Raw genomic sequence first — 19,843 nt, 5'->3', positions numbered from 1 at the left:
GCAAAAGAAAGCCAAAAAGCACGGCAAAAAGCAAAAGAAAGGCACTGACTTCTCGGGATATTTAGGTCGTCGGTCGACATTTGACAAGGCAAAGAAATTGAAGAAGCGCGTCAAGTTTGAAGACCTACCCAGTTCTTCTTCTTCTTCTTCTTCTGACAGTTCTTCTAGCTCCTCGGATTCGAGCGAAGAAGACAGAAAAGGTAAAAAGCGAAGCAAGAAGCAACGCTTTGGAAAGGGCAAGAGAAAGGCAAAGAAGGCTACATCTCGCCCAGAGACTGACAGTTCTACTGAGGACTCGTCTACAGACAGCTCAGATTCTGATGACGGAAAGTTTTATGCGAACAAGAAGAATTTTTACAAAGCCAACCAGTATGACTTTCTCGAAGATAAAAGCAAGAAAGTCCCAGAGTTTAAGGAAGGTGGCCACTCGATCAAGTTTGATACTTTTCAGGATACTCAGATGCTTCGAAGGCTTTGTCTTTTATACAGCAGTTTGACATCGCTTTCGCGGGAGGACGCTATTCAGAGCACTCCAAGATTCGGAGAGCTGCCTCTTACTTTAAGGGGAATGCTCGTACTTGGTGGTCCACGCTTCTATTAAGCAAGACTGTGCCGGTTACATGGCTGAAATTCAAGAGGCTTTTTATTTCTTCTTGGTTGACTCAAGAGTTTGAGCGAGATATATGAGCTGCTTGGAACCATCTCCGGATGACCAAGAGCGATACAGTGAATTCTTATTGTGAAAGATTCTGGAGCTCTTTTCTACCCGCCTCTTCATTCAAGAAGATCTCGTTCAGAGAACAGATTGAGCGGTTTACCTTGGGTCTACCTACAGAGATCCGAGATCACTGCTTGGAACAGAAGTCGGCTTCTATTCAGGAGTTGATGAGTCATGCGAAGCGGGGCTTTGCCATTCACTCTGGCAGTCTGACCTACCCCACAAATGAGGCCATGACACAACGAGCCGAACAGACTTCTGGGAATGAAAGTAGAATGAAAAAGAGCAACCCAGAGAAAAAAAAAGGATGCACGACCCAAGCTTACTCCTGAGGAGAGAGCTCGCTTCATCAGAGAGGGGAAGTGCTTTGGATGCGGGGAACATGAACATATTTCCGCGAAGTGCCCTGATACGGCACAGAAAGAACAGCATGATAAAAACGACGACAGGTCTGAGAGTTCGAGAGCAGCTGAGGAATGTGGCAGAAAAGGCAGATAGAAAAGCAAAACTGGTACCACATGGCGTGGGACCTGCACCGAATCTAATGAATGAAAGTACAAACTTTGCCGCTTTCGGGGCAAAGCGAAGGATCAGGAAGTTCTTTTGAAGGAGCCAAGGCCAACTTCTTTTCACTTGGAATTGGCGGCTCGATTTGGAACTACGCTCGACAGACTGACGCCACAGGCGGAGGTAGTTCGACTGGCACCCGGATGGGATGGTGCCATTACACCGAGCATTGGCAAACTTCGTTTGCAATGACAGGGGTGTTCAGGGCACGTGAGTGACGTTCTACTCGGGATCCCTTGGTACCACAAGAACTACGCCGTGGTTGACTACCGGGCCGAGAAAGCGACTTTGATAAATGAAGGGCTTAGAGATTGTACTTGATGAACTTCAGTTTTCTTACTCATTCTTTTGGGAGAATTGAACGATGGATAAAGGTTGAATATGTTTTGACCTGAAGAAAAGAATGCCAAGATTTTTTTTTCTCCACGCTCATGCCGATTGCTTTTGAGAGGGCCTGAAGATCATACCATTGATCTGATATCTGGAAGCACGCCACCGAATCGGCCACCTTATCGTGTGAGCCGAGTACAGAATGAAAAGATTATGAACTCAGTGAAAGACCTCTTGGAAAAGGGTCTTGTCCAGCCTAGTACTTCACCGTATTGCTCTCCAGTGTTGTTGGCTTTGAAGAAAGACGGATCTTGGAGAATGTGCATCGATTATAGCACTCTCAACGAAATCACCATCAAGAACAGATTTCCGATTCCTAGGATCGATGATATACTCGACAGGTTACAGGGATCCTCGTGCTTTAGCAGGATTGACTTGAAGAGTGGATATCATCAGATGAGGATAGCGCCAAGAGATGTCTACAAGACAGCTTTTCGGACGACTTTTGGGTTATTTGAGTTTTTGGTGATGCCTTTTGGCTTAACCAATGCTCCTGCGACATTTAACTGGATGATGGATAGGATTTTTCGAGAGTACAAGCTATTTGTTGGCACTTTCTTTGACTACATCATTGTTTTCTCCAAGAATGAGGCAGAACACAGAGATCATCTGCTTCAAGTCTTTCAGGCATTACGAGATCACACATTAGTGATCACACATTAGTGATTAATGCTAAGAAAAGTGAATTTTTCCTACCAGAGATACACTTTTTGGGACACATTGTGTGAGCAGCACAGCAGGAGTGCAAATGGACCCGGCCAAGATAGAGACTATCCGTGATTGGCCCGATTTAAGGAATGTCCATGAAGTTAGAAGCTTCTTGGGACTGTGTTCGTACTACAGGCGGTTCATACGAAAGTTTGCAGAGGTTGCTTTCCCTTTGCATACCTTGACACAAAAAGGAGTACCTTTTTCGTGGGGACCCACAGAGGTGACTGCCTTTCGGACGTTGAAAGAGAAATTGACTACGGGACCTATTTTGACTTTGCCGGACTTGCAGAAGTCATTTGAAGTATTTTGTGATGCTTGTGGTCGTAGTCTGGGTGCGGTCTTGATGCTTACGAGAGCCGTTTGTTCTCTAAGCCGGAGATGACAGCACAGATCTATGGGAAAGAGCTTTTGGCGGTTATCCATGCTCTTACTCAGTGGCGGCATTACCTACTCGGAGCGGATTTTACTGTCTTTACAGACCATCAGAGTTTGCGCTACTTCTTGTCACAGAAGCAGCTTTCGGAAAAGCAGATGCGGTGGGTGAACATCTTGTCACAGCTCCACTTCCAGATTGTCCATGTGCAGGGACAGAAGAATGTGGTGGCAGATGCTTTGTCTCGGAAACCGTTGGTTCTGGCTATTTTCGCGATACATCATAGGAGCTTCGAGGATATGGTCGATCAGTGTGCCACAGATACAGATTTTGCAGATATTTTCACACGGATACGGGATGGGGAGACAGTAGCTGGATACTCCCTTCGGGAAGGCTACTTGATGAAAAAGACTATGTTGTGCGTTACACAGCCGTTGAGGGAAAAGGTTATGACTGATTGCCACTGTCCACCTTTTACGGGTCACCGCGGCATTGCTACCACCATGAAAGGGGTAGAGAGAGATTTCTTTTGGCGGAGACTGAAGAAGGATGTGGAAGAGTTTGTGCGCAGTTGCTTGGTATGCCAGAAGGTCAAGTTTGACAGGCATAAGGCACAGGGATTGTTACAGCCTTTACCCATACCCACCCGCCCCTGGGAAAATATTGAAATGGATTTCATTTTTTTGATCTCCCGAGAATACAGAATGATCACGATGATTTTCCGATTACATGGCACGCTTGAGACGATTGTCTCCGACAGAGACCCCAGATTTATGAGTTTGTTTTGGAAGGCAATTTGGGAGAACATTGGCACGCGGTTGCAGTTCTCGTCATCGTTCCACTTGCAGACTGACGGGCAATCTGAGATTGCCAATTCAATGATTTTAGATTTATTGAAGTCTTGTATCTCGCATCAGAAGACTCAATGGGAAAAGAACTTACCTTTGGTGGAATTTGCCTACAATAACACGATACACTCTTCGACGGGGAAGACGCCATGAGAGATTGTTGAAACTGCTGCGAAGGTTCCATCCTTCCTGAGCACGATAGATTAGAAATTTGAAGCGGATGAATATTCGCGAGATTTGGATACGGCTTTTGCCAAGATTCGCGAGACTTTACAGAAGTCTCAAGAACGACAGAAAAAGGCAGCGGATCGCCATCGTCGCGACTGGAAATTGAAGGAGGATGATTGGGTGCTCTTACTTTTGAGAAGGCACGCCTAAGAAAGAAAAAGGGAAAGGAGAGGCTTTTTCCAAAGCTTAGTATGTGATACTACGGACCTTTCCAGATTACTGACAAGATAAATGATGTCTCCTTTCGATTGGAATTGCCAGATACTTGGAGGATTCATAATGCATTGCATGTGAGTCTCTTGAAACCTGTTAAGGGTGATGTGCCTGATGATGGGGAGCCTGATGAGCAACCCAAAGTGGAAGAAAACGAGGAGATCCTTGTTCCTGAACAGATTTTGGCACATAATGATACGAAGAAAGGTAAAGTCCGAAGGCGGTTCTTGGTTAAGTTCAAGAATTATCCTGCACTTGATGCGAAGTGGATGGAGGAGGAGGACCTAGCAGATACTCCTCAGATTGTGAAACTTTACCTCGATGCTTTTGGTTTAGCATAGTCTACTCCAAATGGAACCCAGAATTCAGCTTGGCCGAAGATCTGGTGCAGTGGGATGCACAAGAGGGGAGTTACTCCACTCCTTTGTCAACAGATGCCTCGATTTTGATACTAAAGTCACTGATGTCTCTTTGAGCTTCAGGGATACTGAGAGCTGACAGTATTCTGCTGGATGACTTTATGAAATGGAATTCCTGATAATGATACTGATTTGTTCTTGACTTCTTGTGAGTGCAGGAACTGATAGCCGAAATGACTGCAGCATTTTGGTTTGATTGATCTCGAATAGACATGGTTGCAATAGGGGTTAGTCAATCGGACATCAATGAGGTCCCGATTGGACCTAGATGTGATTGCTAGCTACATTGCCGATAAATCATGGTCTAAGATCCGAATGAATGTTGAATGTCATGTGATGTCCTGTGATGTCGTGTGATGTGACTGTCGATTTTGTACATGTGCTAGATGTGTGTTCCTAGTACGTAGGTACTAACAATCAGTGTCTGCTAAGACGGTTTATGGCTTTTGTCGGTTTTGCAGGCGTAATCGCGGTCGATTACAATGTTTTCAAGAGGGGGGTATGTCACAAAGTGATGACGTGGCGGACAACAGAAACCCTAATTTCTGCAAGAAACCCTAAAATTCCTGCAAACCCTAAAAACTGCCAAAAACCCTAATTCGCAGCAAACCCTAATTTCTGGAAACCCTAACTGCTGGCTGAAACCCTAATTTCTGGCGCCAGTGCCACGTGGCAGGGTTGTACGGATTTTCCGGAAATTGCGCCGCAATTTGCGCTGGCAGCTTTTGGGCGTTGCTTTTTGCATGAAAGAGAGAGAACTTGCTTTAAAAAAAAAAAAAAAGAGACTCTCTAAGAGAGAGAACTGATGCTTTTGATTTTTGAAAGCTTTTGGGGCTCTGCTTTTGGGCATCCCTTGTAACCTTTAAATTAGTGGTGAGGGCCTCACTTCTCAAGGCATCTGGACGCAGAGTTTGAGAGTGAAACCCTAACCGCTCTCTTGTACTTTGATGATTGATTAATATAAAAAGAAATACCGAAAGGGGCGCCAGTCTTTGGGGCCAATATCTCTAGGCACGGAACTCCGCCGGGCCAGTGCAAATCTATTATGATCTGTGAATTGTTTTGAAGTGGTTATTTGGTGCTGTCGCGGTTGATTCTTGACTTGGAGTGTCCAAGTCTGTTACAGTGTCCTCTTTTCGGAGGGTCACTTTGAGAGACTAGATTTAACGGTTTTGTTGTGGTTTGCCAAAAGAGATGCCAGTATTGTCTGCAACAAAAGTCTGATTCTATTCAAAGACTTATGGGACATGTGAAGCAAGGTTTTGGAATGCATGCCAGCTCATTGACTTATCCTACAGACAGTCTAGTGTTCACACCTCAAGAGGGAAAGAGTGTTCCAGTGAAGAGAATGAACCAAGGGAAGTGGATGAAAGTTCATCAAAGGATTCAAGAGAAGTAAGGGAATCAAATGGTAGTGCATCTGAGGATTCCAACGAACTAAGGGAAACAAATGCAAGTTCATCAGAGGATTTCACGAAAGAAAGAGAATCAGATAATAGTGCATCTGAGGGTTCTGACGAAGTAGGGGAATCAACTGATGGTTCATCTGAGGGGTTTTGATGATTGAGATTAGGTGCCAAGGATAGGGGAGGCCAGCAAGGCTACCTAGAGGTCATAGGACACAAGAACAGAAGCGAAAGGTTCACCGGATAATTTGGTCAAGGGTACTTTTTGGCCCTTGATGCAAAGTGGATGGAGGAGGATAACATGGCAAATTCTCTTCATAGAGAGATGTACCTTGAAGCTTCTAAAAATTTAGCAATGTGTATGTCAAAAGTTACCAATGAGCAGCGGTGCGGATTGCACAAGAGGGGAGCCACTGCACTCCTTTGTCACAAATTGCCTAGATTGAAGAAAGTCACTAATTTCTCTTTGAGATTTTAGAGATACTGACGTGCTGACAGTATTTGCGGAATGACTTTATGAAATATGTGCATCGAATTAAAAATTTCCTCAATTGAATTGATGTATTGTTAGAGACATGTAGAGAAAGATGAAAGGTTGATCTTTGGTTGTTGGGTTCAGTAATTTGCATTGACATGCTAACGTGGCAGGCCGTACGGATTTCCGCGTTTTCTTTCGCTGGCTGTTGGCAGCTTTTTGTGAGAGCTTTTGATAGTAGATGCTTTTGGGGGTTGTGCTTTTTGATCTGATGCTTTTGGGGCTGTGCTCTTGGGCATCCCTTGTATTGTTTAAAACCGGCCCGTAGAGCGGTATACTTTGGTTTCACCCGAAATTCTTTGCTTTAGACACACACAAAGAGAACTTGTAAAGGTAACCTGTGACGGGAATTAACACTTAAGCACACACACGGCTCGAAAGCTAGAATGCTCCGAGCAAACGCTGACAACCTGTAGGCCCCAAGATTGGTGCTCCTTTTGGTATTTCTTTATTCTTTAAGAGGGTAATTACAAAGAAGAGTCCTGGGCATTCTTTGCCTGTATCCAGCTAGATACCACCTAATTTGGCAAAATTTTGGCAGCATAACAGTCCCAAAACTTGCCCGAAACCAATTCCCCTGCTGGAACTCACCTCCATTGACATAAACCCTCTGATGTCTGCCCAAAAACAGTTTATTCAGTAAATTCAGCACGCTGTATTTACTGGTTTTTGCCCTGTTTTTAGCCCTAACAGTCCCTAAACTGTCCTCTAGCAGTGGGGCATTGTTCCCAATGGTTCTGGCATCTGTATGGCTGAAAAACAGTCCAATTTTCAGTGCATAACCAACGCTGAAAACGCACCTGTATGGTGAGGTTATCACCCTCACCGGTGCCTGCTTTTGGAGCAGCAATTAGCTACTCCCGTTCCTGCTCAGAGAGGCTCTTGCCTAAGCAAAAACGCATATAACCACACAACTGTACATGAGTCAATACGGGACGTCGTGTATTCTAAATAAAATACGCGTATTTTAGCTGCTATGCTTACTATACGAACTCCAGCGCTGACCAACTTTCCGTCTGCGGGTGAAACTACGGTTCACACTGGCCATACAATGTCCGACCATTTGCAACTTCGAAAAGAAGGTCTAAAAAATTAAACAAAAATCATTGGAAAGAAACCAACAACTAAGGTTAGCAGTTGCCACGTCGTTGTGACATAGTTAACTGTTGCCACGTCCTCGTGACATTGTTTATAAGTGCTCTTGGGGTCACTCTCCAGAGAGCATTCGGACGCAAAGTCTTGGAGAGAGTTGGGCCCACGGGAGTTGTACTTTGCAAGCATAATAATAAAGAAATATCGGAAGGGGTGCCGGTCTTTAGGGCTAGTGTGTCTTGGCTCGGAACTCCGTTGTGCCATGTCGACTCTCTCTCTCTCTCTCTCTCTCTCTCTCTCTCTCTCTCTTCAAGTACAATGATTTTGTAGCTTATGTTCATGTGTTGCTATTGATTTCTCGCTTGGAGTGTCCAAGCTTGTAACAATAACGATCTCGTGGGAGCTCCCATAAGCTGTGTATAAATGCCATTGATCTTGTAAGAGCTTCAACCACCAAAGGAGGGGCAGACAGCTCTGCTCGGATGATTGCATGGGGAACAAAGGCCTTAACCTTGATCATCTTGGAGATAAATGGCTTCTCCATGTCTTGCCACCCATCTGTACGTCCATGCTGACGACTATGATGATCTATTGAGGGTCCCCATATCTGCATTCCATATCGCATAGCTGAGACAACCAGAGTATTAAAAAGCCATAGCTTGGTGCGAGGCTCCTAGAACTGAACTTGTGAACACATCCTCTCCAAACCTCTCAAAGCTGCGTATGCTCTAGTGAGTCTAGTCTCTGCTTCTAGTGCCACTAAAACGTTCCCAAGGTAAGTGCACTTATCCGAATACTCCACTCTGTCCTGTCCATAAGTAAAACTGGGTGCTGATTGCCTAAACCATTACCCTGTAGTATTGAATACCATAGCCTTGGTGGGACGAACCCATCTTCTAGTCCCTAGTGTTGTGTTCTTCTTTTGCATTGTTTTATTCTGTGCAGAGTTCCATGTGAAGAAGTTAAATTAACTTAAAGTATTAAGTGCACGCTTCTGTCTCCGTGACAGGTCTTGCAAACAAAGGCTGCCGATACTCTAGCCCTTAGGCTATCCTGGTCTATCGGTTGGCTTTGGAGCATAGTAGCATGTCCATGTGGCATGTTTGAGCCCATGGGCATGTGACATCTTCTGACTTTTGACGGGATGTAACAAGAAAAAAGAAAGAAATGAATACACAAATGCATCTAATATGATTGTTCGTACTCTTGAATGACCTTTCTCATTCAACTTCTTAAGTCTTGACTATGCATAACCTTGAACATCCTTCCCCTTTCAAAATCATCTTGCTTTCCACTTTCTACCAGAAGGTCATGGATTTACTTCGAAGGTTTCAACCTTTCACTTACATTCCATTTGTCATGCTAGCATGGTTTTGTAAGGGCTTTCATTGTGACCTGAGGACAGAACAAGGCTATTAGTGTTCTGGCCTAGGCTTGCTGAGTAGAAAGGGAGAGAGCTGACAGAAAAGGCACTGGATAAGTATTTGTGAAATACCTCTCTTTAACCAGCTGTTGATCAGTAAATCCGTATAGGCTACACACATGCAGTGAATTCCAGAATGTTCTCCAGTTTTGAATGCTGAAAGACAACCTGGCTAAATTAAGAACGTCCGGATTTTGGCATCTCTGGGTACAAGGCTCCGATGTGCAAACTAGGTATCCTGCAGCATAGAAACTCAGTTAGTTGGTTTCTTGCGTTTGTATTTTCGTGAGTGTTTTTATCTCCCCTTATAATTTATAAGTTCAGACTATTCTGATCTTATGGAGGTATAGATAGAATCCACTTCAAGACTGAGTTGATTGGCTCTGGTTGTCATATTTAACAAGGCTTGTTCAGGGCTGTCGTTCAAAGAACTAACAAGGTTGGCCATGTAGCATTGACGACAAAGTACTAAAACTAACAGCATTTAGAGTTTTTTGGTCTGTAAAAGCTTGTCAGACTGGTAGGGATGTGCTTTTTCAGCATGTCAGGTTTCCATTTGCAGGTGGACGGGGACACGAGCACAAATGACACCCTTCTGGCATTCACTAGTGGTGCTTCCGGAATTGCCCTTATTTCAAGCACCGACTGTCCTGAAGGGCTGCAATTGCAAAGGGCCCTGGACGCTGTAATAATACTTATGCATGCTCCCGCAAATTACATGCAGCCTGTTTGTGTATCTTCTATGTCTATTGAGAGAGAGACTATTTTGACAGGTTCTAAAAGGGTTGGCAAAGTCTATTGCTTGGGATGGGGAGGGTGCAACTTGTTTGATAGAGGTAAGCATTGTTCTTGCTCACATATCTCTATTTCAATGTAAAGTTTGTTTCTAGTTGGGAAGACATGTAGGCTCGTGCTAGTTTGAATTTAAATGCTGCTTTAGGTACAAGTGACAGGTGCAGAGACAGAAGCTGCTGCAGCATCCGTTGCTCGAGGCGTTGCAGCATCCTCTCTCACAAAGGTTTGGGGGGGTTTAATAGTAAGCTGTTTTTGTTTTCTCTTCCCAGGATAGAGTTGAGCATGACCTTTTTTTTTTCCTGTCCAGGCTGCTGTATATGGAAGGGACCCAAATTGGGGACGTATTGCTTGTGCTGCAGGCTATGCAGGAGTAAACTTCAACCCTAGCGAGTTGAGAATTCATCTTGGAGACTTTCTATTGATGGAAGGTGGCCAACCACTAACATTTGATAGGTATACTTATAAATCTGTTTGTTACAGTATGGCTGTAGGTTCTTAACATAAGGCATGACAATGTACATCCATTTTGCTGTCATTTGTGCCCACTGGTTGCAGCTTGTGAGTATTGTAAGCCTCGACATTCTTGCAGACAAAACTTGTAATGTGCTATAGGTCATATAACTCATTTGATGTCATAACGACCCGCACAATTCATGTTAAGTGTTTAATATCTATGGATGTGCCACATATGCCTATTTTATGTGATGAAGACTCTTACAATTAATGTAATACTGCTTTTAACCATAGAGCTGGTGCTAGTCAATACTTGAAAAAAGCTGGAGAGGAGCATGGAATTGTTCACATACACATTTGTGTCGGTAATTTTCTCTGTTTCCAATCATTTTCCGTTTTAGTGTCAGCTTGCATTAATAAGTTGGTAACAAGTGGGCATTTGTGAATGGTCAGGTCATGGGAGTGGATGCAGTCAAGCATGGGGTTGTGATTTGAGTTATGACTATGTTAAAATAAATGCAGAGTATACCACATGATCGTCCTCGGTCGCTAAATTTTTAAGAACTTCGGGAAAACGATGAAAGGTAGTGGAGATGATTACATTGAAAATTTTGGGTTTGTTTTCTAAGATTGCCAGATTGATTTGGTGCTGTGAAGCCATGCAGTGTCCATAACTGCCTTCACCTTCTTAACGTTTAAAAGATCACACTGCCAATCTCAAGGCCTCTACCTGATTGTGTTTATAATAATGGCTTTACCTCCTTGCTGTACTACTGCCTTCGGCTTCTCTTTCGCTTGAATTGTGTGTGCGTGTGCACGCACACACACACACACACACACACAGAGAGAGAGAGAGAGAGAGAGAGAGAGAGAGAGAGAGAGAGAGAGAGAGAGAGAGAGAGAGAGAGAGAGAGAGAGAGAGAGAGAGAGTCTGTGTGCAGGTTCTGCAAGAGAAGGGTTGTCCGATGCTGATGCCAATACGGCAAGTGTGATTATTTTTTTGTTGTGTGTGTGAGTGGATCCAAGGGGGTTGGGATCTTGTACGTTGGGCTGTAGAGAGGCATTTTTTGTGTTATCCAGCTATGTGCTCTTCCCCCTGTTCATCTTCTGGTGCCTCCATAGCAGAGCATCTGATTGCTCCGAGGTGAAGAGTTTGTTATTGAAGATGTTGCAAAGCTATAAACTTGTGTTTGCAGGAGATGAAAATCCCAATGAGTTGGTTGCAGATTTCAGATTGTTCATGTTGTCGTTGCTGATGCCGTCAGATGAGGCGAAGCTGCAAATTGTGGGGCTTGTGTTGTGCGGTAAAGCGAAGGTTTGTTTGGACAATTTGGAGTCTGCACTTAAGCAGACATGGAGAGATTTGCATACACATTTTTTGCAAAAATTCAAGGTGCTGTCGGCTACGACTGCAAACGCAAAGATTAAGAGCCTGCAACTAAATCTTTCCAGGATTCTTCAAAATTTTTGCAGAAATTTGTAGAATCCTGAAAAGGATTTAGTTGCTGTTTACCCAAGTGGCCATTGCAAAAGTTTTCACTCTAGAGTAATTCTTAGCTTGCCTCCTTCCTCGTGTTTAAGAGAAGTAGAATTTGAATATAAGAAGAGTTGCAATGAAGGTGTCAAGATTGCCAAATTGAAGAGCCGAAAAATAAAGAAGAAACTAGAGATGGGATTGTTGCAACATGCACATATAACTTGTGTGCCTAGTCCAAAGCGGGTAGAGGAGTTCCAAAAGGTAAATGGTTTTCCATGTGCTGATATATATCTGATACAAAGTAGTAGAAGTGATGCAAATTAGAGAAAGTGCAGCATGTACGTGTGAAGCCTCAACAGTAGCAGCGGAACATGTTTAAGGTGTCGCTCAATTTGTTTGCTTTAGAGGATTCCAACATGGAGATGGTGAAAGATTTTGAAGAGAAGGGACATGTTTCAAACAGAAAGATTGAAAGGTGATTGAAGCATAACCAATTCATAAGGACAAGTTAAAAAGAGATCTATTTGGTTGACATTTGTCGATCAACAAAATGTTGAAAGTGATGAGTTCAGAGGAGGAAGCCGATAGTTTCTCTAGCTGTAGTTGTGTTTTGGGACACAAATAACACTTGGGTGATGTGGTCTACGTCTTTTGAGTTATGATGTTATGATATTTTGCATGTGGAACAAATGGTAGCAAATATATGCAAACAAGTTGGATGTAGAGGATGAGCATGATAAAGACGTGGAGATGCCTTATGTGGAACATCGGGCTGAGACATCGTTTTGTGATCATGATGTGCTAACAATTGAGCAAGTACAAATACATTTGGATTGCCCTCATGTGCGTCTTAGGATTGCCCTCATGAGGCTACGTATAGATGTGAAGTTCTTGTTATGGATGTGTGACGCACAAAAATGCTTCTAGTCCAAGATGCGACACCCCAATCCCCTTGGATCTACTCAACACACACCACAAAAAATTCTTGCACACTTGAATTGGCATCAACACTGCACAACACTTATCTTGCAACCTTTGTGCTCTGTGTGTGTGCGTGTGGTCACAATTTGGGACTACAATAGCTCCATGAATCTACTAGCACAAGAAGAGATGAAACTGGAGAAGAAGATACACAAGAGATGAAAGTACGATTATTTTGAATATGCACCCATGTAGCAAAAAACCTAGTCATTATTTGGATAATTTGATGGTGTCAATGTGTTTGCAGCATGCCAAAACTCCAAGATTAGACTCCCAGGTAACCCTTTTCTCACTCGAAGGGAGGAAGCTATGAGAAAAACATTGTTTTTGATCTTGGAAACTGAGTTACAACATTGCCTGTTCCTCTTCTCCTCTCTCCTTTTTCAACATGGAGATATTCTTATGCATGAGAGTTAATTATGACTCACTTTCTTCTTCATAACTCACCACTTGGCACCATTCAATCCACCTGTTGTAAATGATCTAAGAGATTGTTAACACAAAAGCAGGCTTCAGGAGATCGTTTACACAAAAGCCCTTTTTTTCCAAAGCTTATGATGCACCAGTTTGCATCCATCTACTCTTGGCTCGTGTCCAAACATTGCATCACTTTCAAAATCACTTGAAAACACCTACTTTGGTCAACTCTAAGTGTGGACACCTTTTGGGTGTACAATTGTTGCCCAACACCCTTTTTGATCATTCTTGTTTGAGCTTATCGAAATAACTATTGACAAAGTAAAAAAACACACCAAATATATGTAAATATCTTATATATGATCATCTAAGCCTAGAGCTAGGTGGGTTGCTCACCTCATTGCATCATAAGTTGACACCGGCCTAGATCGAAAACAAATAATCTTGCTTTCCACAATCAAGATATGCCACCTCTTGAATCAAGTAGATATCTTTCATCATAACCATTCACTTGCAATGTCCTCGTGTGTTGCCTCATCCAAACATCAACTTGCTTCCTCAAGCTAGCTCTAGTGATAGCATTAGCTTGCATATCAATATATGAAAAACTATATTTGACCCTCTCGTCCAACCATCCTCCAGAATAGCCTCCGTGCATGAGACCATCTCCAAAGGCTTTTGTATCTGATGTATGATTGCTTCAACAACTATCTTTGCATGCCTAACCATAGTACCTGGTGACTACTTATCGAAAGAAACTTGCATTTGAAGGGATGCAAGCCCTATCGTAAATTGTATTATGAATAGAGCTTTCTCTACCAATACTTTGTGATTCCTCATCAATGTCAACCAATGGATCAAATTCCCAAAAAACCTCACCATCAATGCGTGCATGATTAAAAGAGTTTGCTCATCGCTTCATCTCATTGGTATAAGCATTCATCACTTATTAAAGCTTAGAAATACAATGCCAAATGCCATAAAAATAGTTGGAGTGGATTGTGTGTAGGGAGAGCTCATGGCTAAAAATGTGGGGAAAGCAAGTTCTAATGTGAACAAAAGCTAAGCACTCTCGAGGAGGGTTTGATGCTCTAACTCACAAACTTTTTGGAGGTATAGAGTGCATAGTCCATGAAACTCCTTGACAATACCCCAATGAAAGGAATAGAGGGGATTAGCAAGGCTAGCATTCATTTTAGCATACTTGGTAATCACCAATTATTAGACTAATTACTCAATGCACAAAGGAGAGAGAGATAGTGTAAACTTGAATGATAACTTGATTAATGATAAATTGCCAACATGCTTACAATACTTTAAGTGTAGAAGATGCTGGCTACTCTTATAGTAGCTGCTAGTGGCTAGGTGCATATTTCAACGGTCAAGGGGCAACTCCCAAAGGGCAAGGTTGAGTCCACAGATTGGGGAAAGGTAGGTTGATTGGAATATCCTTTTGGATTCCTGTGCAAATCACTTGCCAAGTGTGCTAGACCATGTGCCCTCACATGCTTCTTTGATGACTAGACTATTGATTGTAAAAGAGGTGATTCTCACATGCCAGTTGTTGGTGTAGGCCAAAGGCCACACTCCCAATAAACCTCCCCTTGGACTTTGGACTAAACTGCTGACTAACTTCAAAGAGATTAATTATTACGAATACTAGATCACATAGGTTATACTGACTCTTTGGACTAAGGTGTCACAAAGGCCAAAGACACCTCTCCTTGATCTTATGATTGAGCTGTTCACATAGACCAAGTTGTTCTTCAAGTTGACTCGAGAAAAAAGGTTGGAGTTCACCTATATTTTGCCTACAAGCTGTCACTGTTACAGCCAAGTCTCGAGACTCTGGATTCACGTTCTCCCCTTCTACATTGTTTCTCTCTAGATGTTGCGACTGCTTCTATGCTTGGAAGAGGGATGCTCCATTTTTTGCATAGTGTATACACTGTATGAATCTCCAACAATCCTTTGTTAAATGTCCGGGTTCGTAGCATTTCATGACACTTTAATTGGATGCAAGACTAAATGCAATGCTAGAAAATGTTGATGAAAATGAGCGACTGCTAATGTCAATGCTCCTCCCCTTGAAGCGAATTTTTCCTTTTGCTCTCTCATTGTGCCTTGGAGCGGTCTTAGCATTTGGATTTTTATCCCAATGCCAATGTCTTGACTCCTCACAAACACGTGCAATTATCTTGAAGCATGATGTGTTTGGGATTAGTGCTTGACAAGAGCTCTCCATAGAGCCCCTAAGCTTTGCATTCTGAGATTTGAAGGCCCCAAACCCCATTGCCCTTTTTCATGCCATAATTGGGTGTGTGTGTTTATTTGTGTGTGTGCATGTCTGTTGAGCTTGACTTGTATTATCTCTCCATAAAGCCCCTAAGCTCTGCATTCTGAGCTTTGAAGTCTCCAAACCCCATTACCCATTTTCATGCCATAATTGGGCATGCGTGTTTATTTGTGTGTGTGCACCTTTGTTGAGCTCGACTTATATTATCTTATTTTGGATACTTTCACAAAACATCCACAAGGACTTCATGGCATAGGGGGTTAGTCCTATTATTGGTATACCCATGTACTATTGTATTCAAGTCGAGTGCCCTAAATTGGGCAGCACGAGCGGACGCAGGCTTCATATTTAAAAACATTTTAGGGCCGGGTTCGTAAGCAACCAATCCCACACGTGATGGCCCATTTCCGAACGTGAGAAGAATGATTAAACCAGGTTTTTGGACCCTTATTCAACTTTGACAATGGGCAGTCCTGCGCCACTGTTGGGGTTCTTCAACACAAGAATCCTACTCTCACACATACTTTTGCACAGAGAAAGAAACACTCGATTCATAATCACAATATTGCATGAGATAGAATAAGCGACTTCAAACTGAGTAAAAATAGAACCAAAGCGACTTCAAACATAAAAAAACTTCATTGCTGAAAGCTTGTACATTTCTTCTCTGTCGTACATACGACTACTTCTATCTCTAGTAAGTTATAATTGCTCTAACTGAAACCTTCTTGACATGAACATCCAACTTACTAAAATCCGACTTACAATATCCGACCAAATAGAAGTCTGACTGAGCATAATCCGATTCAGATCCGATTCAACATAAATCCGACTACTTCTATCTCTAGTAAGTTATAATTGCTCTATCTGAAACCTTCTTGACATGAACATCCAACTTACTAAAATCCGACTTACAATATCCGACCAAATAGAAGTCTGACTGAGCATAATCCGATTCAAATCCGATTCAACATAAATCCGACTAAGCATTAATTAAGCTAAGTAATTACCCTTTCAACACATGGCACGTCCCGGTGGTGGATTTCGTAGAAATCCGACTCAGACTTACGTATCCCTTGATAAAAAAAAGAACATGACCACAAAACAAGTTCCAAAAAAACTACATATGCTGCTCAGTCTGAAAATGCTAAATACTACATCATTTCTCCATAGCCTCACAAACAACACCAGCCTCGGCTTCAGAAATAGAAACTTCTACTAGGTCAGAAGTTTCCACAGCTGGTACTGCAAACCTTGCTAGAACGTCTTCATCCATCTCCAATTTTGGCTCAACACTTTGCTTCTTTTCCAATTCTGAATTTTCCATGTCATGCAATGGTTTATCTGAACACTCAACCTATTCTACACACTGTGGTGGCTCTTCAATCTCCAGCTTCTCCTTGTGCTTTGCTTTAAGCTCCTGTACCTGCTTAATCCAAAACTCTCTTTCCTTCTTAAGTTGAGCTACCTCTACCAACAAATCAGCTTCATGTGCACACAAAGCCAGTTTTCACTATTTCATATGGGTGCTTCAACACATTAGTCAATCTAGCTCTCATGGATTGCCATACCGCTTCCATTGTATTCTTGAGCTGCTACCTAAGGACTTGCACATCCCCTTCTGACATTAAAACCCCAGTCACATCCAACTTCTCTTGAGACAACAACTTTGAATTTTTCCTTTTGCTCTCTCATTGTGCCTTGGAGCGGTCTTAGCATTAGGATTTTTATCCCAATGCCAATGTCTTGACTCCTCACGAACACGTCCAATTATCTTGAAGCATGATGTGAGTGGGATGAGTGCTTGACAAGAGCTCTCCATAGAGCCCCTAAGCTTTGCATTCTGAGCTTTGAAGTCCCCAAACCGCATTGCCCTTTTTCATGCCATAATTGGGTGTGTGTGTTTATTTGTGTGTGCACGTCTGTTGAGCTCGACTTATATTATCTCTCCATAAACCCTTTTGGACTCTTGTGTAGCTCACCTATCAAGTTTGCTAGACCATATACCCTTACATGCTTCCATGATTACTAGACTATTGATTGTAGAAGAGGTGATTCTCACACGCCTGTTGTCGGTGTAGGCCAAAGGGCACAATCCCAACACCCAAGGCACTGACTCTCATCATCAATAGAGGATGAGAGTTGAGTTGAATGGGTATGATAGTTTAAATCTCACTCTATTGGAGAAGAAAACGGTTGTGTAGTTGGTGGCAACATATGTGGTATAATGTATTAAGCGTGAACCCTTGGACTCCTCCCAAGTTGTGATGCATGGCACTACTAAATAAAATTCATTCTCTTTGGAGTCTATCGAGGTATCATGAAGTGAGTGTAGTGCATCCCATCTTCCAAACCACTTCTGTTGGAAATAGGGTTGCAGGGAAACACACACAGCTTGGAGAAGATGAAGGAAGATCAAGGCACTCAATAGAGAGTAGCATTACTTAGTGTGCAACGGAAAGATAAGATAGCCCTAGAGTGATGGGCGTATATACAATGCACTGGAGAAAAAACCTTCGATTGAGGAAAAAAGACCCCGGCGGTCCTAAGTGTGTTCACACACATCACTACCACATGTATATGGTAACAAATCCCCTCGGGATTGATGTGATGAACAAGAGCTGGAACATAAAGTATAGGGAAGTGCCATGCCCTGAGGACACGATCAATCCACAAAGGGGAGTAAGCCCAAAGCTGTGCGAAAAACTTCGAACTTCTCAGGAGACAATGCCTTTGTGAAAAGATTGGCAAGTTTGTCGTGTGTTGGCATGTAAGCCAAGTTGATCTCTCCTACTAAGAGTCTCTCCCCGACATAGTGGTAATGCACCTCAATGTGCTTTGTGCAAGCAGGAAAAACTAGGTTCCTCACAACTACCAATGCGCTTACTTTTAGTGTAGATGATGTGGGCAGTGTCCTGTCCAACACCCAAATCAGCCATAAGGTTTCTGAGCCATACACACTGAATCGTAGCTATGAAGACTGCCCTGTACTTAGCATTACAACTTGAAGTGGCCACAATAGATTACCTCTCGCTGAACCATGATATGCATAAATTGCTCAGCATGAAACATAAACCACTTGTGGACACTTGTGTGTCAACACAACAAGCACAATGTGAGTCCAAAAAAGCATGTGACTCTGGCGGCAATGATGTCCCCTTGGGATAAAACAACCCAAGATGTAAAGTGCCACTCAAGTAGCAAAAGATCCGGTTGACAGCTTGCCAAAGCTTAGACCCTGGGCTATGCATAAATCTGCCTGACCTATGAGACTGCAAATTGAATATCTGACCTTGTGCTGCATACATAAACAAGGCATTCAACAACAGTCTGGTAAAGAGTGACATCGGCAGGATCACCAGCATCATAAAGACTCAATTTCAAACACGTTTCTATGAAAGTGGAAATAGGTTTGCAATTCTCAAGTCCAAACTTACATAGTAATGTCTCTATGTAACTTCTCTGACACAAGGAAATATCACCATCACATTGAATAAACTGTATGGCCAAGTAATTATGCAACATACACAAATATTTCATCTTGAAACTAGCATTCAAATCACCTTAAATTCAGCAATATGTGCCTGATTCGGACTAGTGATCAAGTCATCCACATATAGAGCAACGAGGAGAAGTACATCGTCCTTATGATTTACATACAAAGTGCTTTTTGTTGCTAGACTGTTACAAAAGCCTCGTTTAACCAAATGAGTGTCAGCTTTCTCATACCAAGCACCGGGAGATTGCTTCAACCCATACACAGCTTTCTTACATTTGCACACTTTATCTTCCTGCCCTTTAATGACAAAATTGCGAGGCTGATTTACATAAAATTCCTTGAATATGTCACCATTTAAGAAAGCAGTAACAATGTTTTATTGATATACATCCCATCCAAAATGCACTACTAATGGACATAGAAAACATATAGTAGTCATACGACAAGTGGGAGACAAAGTCTCTTCACAATCTATCCCTTTCTGCTGTGCATAACCCTTTGCAACAAGTCGAGCCTTATAGCGATCCATAAATGTCATGTGAGCTTACATTACTGTCTCTAGTACATGACATCAAGGGCTGAACAAAATCTTCCACAAACAAACACAACATCCCGTGAAACCAAGATATACTTTGTTTGTGGATGGTACAACCTGTAACCTTTGCTTTCAGCACTATAACCAACAAAAATGCATTTGACAGCCTTATCATCCAATTTTTTGCGTTGCGCTTGTGGCACCAAATCATAAGCCAAACATCCAATAGATGGCTTTAGACCATGCCATGCTTCATAAGGAGTCATAACATAATTAGCACACATGGTGGCTTCAAGCTAAAACGAATCTAGAAAAGCTTGACTCTTGACCATACATCGTGCCATCTCCGTAACGACTTGTTTTTCCTCTCAGCCACACCATTTTGTTGAGGTGTATACGGCACTATATATTGGTGTTTTATCCCACGACTAGCCATAAATGCAATAAATTCATGAAAAATATACCCC

General features: G+C 42.6%; 1 protein-coding gene across 3 annotated transcripts in view; it reads left to right on the top strand.

The window, feature by feature from the left end:
- LOC147465954 (arginine biosynthesis protein ArgJ family) overlaps window positions 1–10,941 on the top strand; it is a 50,185-nt gene extending 39,244 nt beyond the window's left edge. For all 3 annotated transcript variants that reach the window (XM_086522932.1, XM_086522917.1, XM_086522925.1), the window contains exons 12-17: window positions 9,486–9,608; window positions 9,697–9,759; window positions 9,864–9,941; window positions 10,026–10,171; window positions 10,466–10,536; window positions 10,625–10,941. In XM_086522932.1, coding sequence (XP_086379058.1) covers window positions 9,486–9,608; window positions 9,697–9,759; window positions 9,864–9,941; window positions 10,026–10,171; window positions 10,466–10,536; window positions 10,625–10,707 — 564 coding nt within the window. In that variant the 3' untranslated portion in view covers window positions 10,708–10,941. The remainder of the gene's footprint in view (window positions 1–9,485; window positions 9,609–9,696; window positions 9,760–9,863; window positions 9,942–10,025; window positions 10,172–10,465; window positions 10,537–10,624) is intronic.
- Window positions 10,942–19,843: the final 8,902 nt, after the last annotated feature.

Source organism: Adiantum capillus-veneris, chromosome 1, assembly GCF_014529385.1.
Source record: "Adiantum capillus-veneris isolate H3 chromosome 1, ASM1452938v2, whole genome shotgun sequence".
In the NCBI taxonomy this organism is placed as follows: Eukaryota; Viridiplantae; Streptophyta; class Polypodiopsida; order Polypodiales; family Pteridaceae; genus Adiantum; species Adiantum capillus-veneris.
Note: the sequence above shows the minus strand (reverse complement) of the source record. Positions and strands in the feature narration are given on the sequence as shown.